We start from the raw sequence: 6,111 nt of genomic DNA, 5'->3' as shown, positions 1-6,111 counted from the left end.
TGTGTGTGTGTGTGTGTGTGTGTGTGTGTGTGTGTGTGTGTGTGTGTATATCTTATCTTCCCATGCCCATTACTGTCCTATTCCAGTAGTCCATTCATCATCCAATATGAAATATTTAAGAAAACAGCAGGAAGATGCCCAGATCATATGGTTGCATTATCAGTTTTCTACTTCAGTTTTTATCTGTCACGTTTGACAGATTGTTTCAGTGAATGTTTTGTCTTACAGATGTGTCTGGTTTGTTTAAAATGTCCTCACATGTAATCTWTTTACTGCAGATGTGTCTCTGTAAWATATTACGTTTGACCTGAATACCACTGTGTCTTAACTTTGATCAAATCTTCCGTCTTTCCAGWTATTTGAACATCTTGTGATCTTCTCACACAGACAGAAGCAAACTAACACCTGCAGTTGATTTTATTTCTCTCTAAGCTGCAATATTTACATAAAACATGCACAACAGGAAGTCTGATCTTTATTTTAATCAAAACTTTATTAAGTCTAAATCCTTTTGATGTTGGTCAAACAATAAGCACAGCTGAAGACACCAGACTGAGTTCTGGCCTTCTTGATTCTGCAGTTTTTTTGTTTTTTGTTTTTCAGCTAAAGCATTGAGCTCTCAGGCTCCACCTCCTCAGAGTCTTAGTCCCMCCCCTAACAGACCTACCAGTCAACCAGCCTCTCCTGCTGGAGCAACAGCTGCTGTTCCTGTGAATCCTCACCCTCCCTCTGCTCCGTCACATGGGGGGAGGGAGAGGCAGAGCAGGAGGAGGAGGGGGGASAGGAAAGGTGAGAGGAAGAGGAGGAAGAAGAAGTTGAGGAGAGGAAACAAAAGACTGATTTGTGCTTCTTCTGTCCTTTAGCTCAACCCATCTCAGACCCGTTATTTGTGGGGGCGGAGTCTCGAATAGATGTGTCCCGTCTGGACCTTCGGGTTGGAAGAATCCTCAGCGTCCGCCGCCATCCCTTGTCAGAAACCATGAGCGTCCAGGAAGTGGACGTGGGAGAAAAATCCTCCTGGACGGTCGTCAGCAGACTGGGAGGGAAAACAGACCCAGAGGAGGTAAAACGACAGTTCAGGTCCACAAAAACATCGTTTGTTTACACGTGAACAATCTCCCAGAGACATTCAAGATTTTCCACATTTAATTATGATTATTATGATTATGATTATTGTGATCGAAATAACTGATTAGAGCAGACTAAAACATCTCCTGTAGTTTCCATTCCAGGTCACTAGATGGCGCTCTGAGTTTTGTATTTCAACAAGACGCACATGTACACAAACAAGTCATGAACATGAAACCAATACAATCATTTAGCGGCACAATGGATCAGTGGTTAGCACTGCTGCCTCACAGCAAGAAGGTCCTAGGTTTGATTCCTGGTTTGGACCTGAGGTCTTTATTGGTAGAGTTTGCATATTGTTGTGCGTACATGTTTTTCTGGGTACTTTGGTTTCGCCCACAGAACAAAAATATGTACAATAGGATATCAGGCCCAGTCTGACTTGCAAATAATAAAATTAAAATGATAAGTACATGAACGTTTGATTGGATGAAGGGTAGTACGCAATAGAGATAGTACATAGTAAGGGTAGTATGCAGTAGGGGCAGTATGTTTTACCAGAACAGTCAAAAAGTTTACTTTTATCTTCAGAATATTGGTGTTTTTGTGTTGTTTAAAATAAATAATCTTTATTTTCTTCCTCGCAGCTGCAGGGCTCTTTAGCCGTGTTGCTGTGCAACGTCAAGCCATCAAAAATGAGGGGTGTGGTCTCACAGGCACGCCTCCTCTGTTGCTCTGCCTCCGACGACCARATAGAGGTGTTGGTTCCGCCTGCATGTTCCGCCCCTGGAGACAGAATCACCTTCCTGAATTATCCTGGTAACCATGACAACGCCATGATAACACCTCATCACTGCTGTGATGAGCTGGTCTTTTCACAGAAATAATGACATCTTCTCCGTGTGGTTCTGTTCAGGTGAACCGGACCGGGAGCTGCCGTCCAAACTGAAGCTGTGGGAGCTCCTGCAGCCCGACCTGCAGGTGGACTCCAAAGGTGTGGCCAACTACAAAGGCTGCGGGTTRGAGGTGAAGGGGAAGGGGCTGTGCAGGGCCCCCTCCCTCATTAACTGCATCATCAGATAGGATGCTTTTATTGTGAAAAACCTGACCAGCAACAATAAAATCACTGACTTGAGATGAATAAAAGTTTTAAAATTTCTCTGTTTTTTAAATAAGTACATAGCAAACGAAGAACAAAGACGACAATGGTACATTCAAAATATTCATTATTTTTGTATTTTATTTAAATTTTTTTACTCCAAACATTACAGATGTGTGGAACAGCTGGATGATATCCTGCCTCCAGAAATTCAAACATGATGACACSCGTTCTTCATTTCTGGGTTGTGGATCTCATCTAAAAATGTTTTCCCAAATATGCTTAGATGAAGCCCAACTAAATATATTTTTTAATCTACAGCAAATAAAACAAAGTACAAAGTTATTTTATGTTTAAAAGAAGGACAAGAAATCTTTCATGGAGTTTGAGAGATAAAGTGTTTCAGAATTTATGTCAGAGTGAGACCTCTGTTCTGACTCTTAGAGCTTTGTGATGGTTCTTGGCTGAGAGGCGGAGCAGCTGGTCTCTCAGTGGACGTCCCCTGACTGCTGGCCAATCAGAGCAGTTGTCTAAGAAATAAACTCCTCCCCCAACCTCTTCAGCCATSTCTCTCAGCGAATCAGGAGTGTGAGCGAGGTAGACGGATGGACGAAGTCCCGCCTTTTCCAGGAGATCGGCGTGAGTGAAGACGAGCAAAGTGTGACGGTGCCACTCTGACCCCAAAAGACTCTGAGAAACAAACAAACAAATAAACAAACAAACAAACAAACAAACCTCAAGGTGAAAATAGATGTTTGTAAATTTAAGTTTGTATATGTAGTTGTTTGTTTATTTGTGTTTACTTCTGCGTATCGTTGAATCTGGGTGTTTTCATGCACTTGGTCGACCCTGACCACGACCATCACCACGTGCACGCCCTCAGGACAGAGTTCGTTTAGAGTGTGTGGGCGTGGCATKGAAGGGGGCGTGTCAATAACCCGTATCATTAGGTCAGACTCCGCCCCCTGCCTCCTGAAATACCCTGGAAAGTTCCTGCTGCGGACGCGACACTCAGTCGTAACGGAAACACCCAAACCGATGCCTGTTTGAAACTCCTCCCCACCTGACGGAAAAAATCCTCTTTTATTTTTCTGGCAAAAAAAATTTTTTTTGTCCAAAATTTCAGAAGAACTGACCAATCAAAGCGTTCCCCACAGAGCTCCGCCCACTTTGCTTGTTGCCCAGCAGCAACACATTTAGGAGGAGGACGCTCCGTGTCTCATCCGGTCGGTGAAAGCCCAACCTGCTCAGGACGTCAGAGAGGATGTCTCTATGGAGAACATGATTGTCGGCCATCTGAGGAAACAAATGTGAAGATTTTTTACWTTCATAAATTTTATAAACTCACATTTCCTTTTCATCGAAATATACATTTTTTTTGCCCCGCCTACCAGCTTAATATAATTTATGATTCTGTGTTCAGGGACAGAACTGATACAACCTAACATGAAAACAGCTCTGTTTATTAATCAAAAAGAGTTCAATCAAAGTTTAGTTATATTCCCAGATAAATTTGTAAAAATGGATTTTATTGCGGTGCAGGACGTTTAAACAGTGAGATAAATAAAGTTCGGTCTTACCTTTGTTACCTGTGTTACCTGTGTTACCTGCAGACAGGGTTCCTGGACCGAACAGAACCGGAGCTCGTCTGTGTTTACAGGAGCGGCTCCTGGTTAAACTGTAACATCATCAGCCGCTCTGCAGCTCATAAAACTGATAAACGTTTCCCTGCAGGACGCCTCGTTGTGTGTTTGTGTCGTTTCACAGTGTGATAAACCTGAAGTGTGTTGTTCTGAACAGGTGAAGCAGCTCAGGTYATGATGAAGAAAACGTCTCCCTCTGCTCCTCGTTTCCTACAGWCTGATGATTTATTTTATGTCTAAAAACACTCAGAGACACTCTTCTGTTGTTGAGCTCCTGGGAACATCGATCCTGATGTGATTCATACAACACCAACTTCCTGCCACATAAACAAAATTTATTCCTGTTTTTTAACTAAATCAATTAAAACAAAGAAGTTGAATGAAAAAAGTATTTTAGCTCCTGTAAAGGGATTTTACAGTAAATGTTCTGGTTCAGAAGTGAAGATCCACAGTTTGTTTACATTTTTTCGGCTGCAGGAAGTTGTCGTTAGAATGAGGAATGGTAACAGTCAGGACAAGGTAAACTGCTGATAAAGTGTTTTAACTTTAAAGGAGCAAATCTATATTTAAATAATACGTTGTTTACTTTATGGGTTGACTCATTTGTTTACAGCTACATACCAACAAAAAAACTTTTAACAAACAAAACATCCACAAGATTTATTTCAGAATAAATAATTTATTTCAAAAGTTTAAACAAAGTACAACATTTTCTAGATTCTGTCTGAAATAATTAAGTTTAAAATAAATAATGTGAAATGTTGGGGTTAGAGTTAGCTAACACAGAGGTCAGGGTTAGCTAACGCGGAGGTCAGGGTTAGCTAACGCGGAGGTCATCCTCCACTATGGCGGCTCAGATGTAAACAGTATGATGTCATCACGGAGCAAGTTGTACAAAGTTAGCAAAGCAAAACATCAGTTGAAAATAAATAAATATAATACAGTTTTATTTTTGACTGATGTCTGATGTGGGTCAAAAAAACTTCAGTTTTTTATGTCAAGTTGAAATTAATGCTAATGCTAATGCTAAACACTTCAGCTAATAAACACCAGAAGCTGATTTTTAAACATCAGCTTCTCCTGCTGGGTTCAAAAGAAGTCCAACTGGATTTCAAAGTGGTTTCTGTGTCTTTAAAGACCCGGGAGAAAACTGGATCCGGGAGTTTCACACCCGGACCTGAAGCCAATTAACATCCAGATCATAGAGACCAGGAGGAGCCTCCGGGCTGAGACAGGGTTCCAGGTCCAGATCAGACCTCCTGACACACTTGAAGTCTGGTCTTTGACTTTCTGACAGATAGGGACGTGGTTCTGGGGGAGGCGTGTTGGGAGGCCGACAGCAGCGATGGAGGCTGGTTGTCAGGGTCTCGCAGGGTCCGGCAGCTGAGTCCGGTCCCACAGGAGCAGCGCTGGAACAGCTCCAGGCCCTGGTGGCCTTTCCTGCGTTGGTTGGTGCAGACCTGTCCCTCCGTCAGCACCGGCTTACAGATCCGAGTCCAGAAGTGACGAGCGCAACACAACGAGTCAGAACAGTCTGCGGACCTCAGACAGGGGTCCCCGACCTGGCCTGGAGACAGGACAAACCCAGATGAGTCCAGATGAGTCCAGATGAGTCGAAGAAGAACCAAAACCCAGAACTAGAACACAGAACTTACCTTTACTGGAAGTTTTCTTCTGGGTCCCTCGTTTCCTCTGTCCTCTTGTAGCCGGAGGACTCAGGTCCTGGTCCACATCTGGAACACAAACATCTGCAGGAGACAGAAYCAGAACTCTGGATCAGAACCTGACCTGAAGTTTCCAGACTGGTCTCTAAGTTCAGGCCGGTCTCACTGATGCTGCAGCGGGTGCCGGGGCAGCACATCCCGTCCCTGCGGCAGCGTCTGTTCCTGCGGCGGCAGGCCTGGCAGCGGGAGTGGGCGGGGCTTGTAGCGGGAACACGACAGTAGGTCCCCTCCCTGCACTGGYGGTCACTGCTGCACTGAAAGAGCTGCAGAGAAACACCCATCAAACTTTGTTAAACAAAACTTAGAACTCTACAGAGTGACATTTGTAAAGTTACACATTCAAACATTAACAGAAATATTTTTATTTTCAATATTTGTCCACATTATTTGTCTGATTGGATTCATCACATTGGATGTACCAGTGGACATGAAGGCAGATGGAAAACTGTTATTGTCTGCCTGACCCAAAACATTTTCTTCTGTTCCCAAACAACTGATCACAGATTTGGCTCTCCCTACATGGCCTTGAGCTGTGGAGCTAATTCTTCCTGGATGTATATGTCGACTGAGGGTCTGC

General features: G+C 43.5%; 3 protein-coding genes across 4 annotated transcripts in view; 1 reads left to right on the top strand and 2 right to left on the bottom strand.

The window, feature by feature from the left end:
- The window catches only part of aimp1b (aminoacyl tRNA synthetase complex interacting multifunctional protein 1b), a gene marked incomplete at its 5' end in the record, with an annotated part of 6,648 nt that extends 4,422 nt beyond the window's left edge, over positions 1–2,226 (top strand). The window contains 4 exon segments of the mRNA XM_014029055.1: positions 604–789; positions 864–1,063; positions 1,716–1,887; positions 1,985–2,226. Of these exon segments, the coding sequence (XP_013884509.1) occupies positions 604–789; positions 864–1,063; positions 1,716–1,887; positions 1,985–2,151 (725 nt within the window). The 3' untranslated portion in view covers positions 2,152–2,226.
- Positions 2,227–2,288: 62 nt separating this feature from the next.
- Positions 2,289–3,463, bottom strand: LOC106532887 (GTPase IMAP family member GIMD1; the record flags this gene model as incomplete). Its single annotated transcript, XM_014029057.1, is given in 3 exon segments — positions 2,289–2,857; positions 2,971–3,230; positions 3,304–3,463. Coding segments are annotated over 3 exon segments (696 nt in total). The 3' UTR covers positions 2,289–2,581.
- Positions 3,464–4,473: 1,010 nt separating this feature from the next.
- Positions 4,474–6,111, bottom strand: part of LOC106532883 (dickkopf-related protein 2) — a 3,717-nt gene continuing 2,079 nt past the window's right edge. For both annotated transcript variants that reach the window (XM_014029053.1, XM_014029054.1), the window contains exons 3-5: positions 5,641–5,797; positions 5,466–5,558; positions 4,474–5,377 (exon numbers count right to left, since the gene is read on the bottom strand). In XM_014029053.1, coding sequence (XP_013884507.1) covers positions 5,061–5,377; positions 5,466–5,558; positions 5,641–5,797 — 567 coding nt within the window. In that variant the 3' untranslated portion in view covers positions 4,474–5,060. The remainder of the gene's footprint in view (positions 5,378–5,465; positions 5,559–5,640; positions 5,798–6,111) is intronic.

The sequence above is a fragment of the Austrofundulus limnaeus genome, unplaced genomic scaffold (assembly GCF_001266775.1).
Source record: "Austrofundulus limnaeus strain Quisiro unplaced genomic scaffold, Austrofundulus_limnaeus-1.0 Scaffold846, whole genome shotgun sequence".
NCBI lineage: Eukaryota > Metazoa > Chordata > Actinopteri > Cyprinodontiformes > Rivulidae > Austrofundulus > Austrofundulus limnaeus.
Note: the sequence above shows the minus strand (reverse complement) of the source record. Positions and strands in the feature narration are given on the sequence as shown.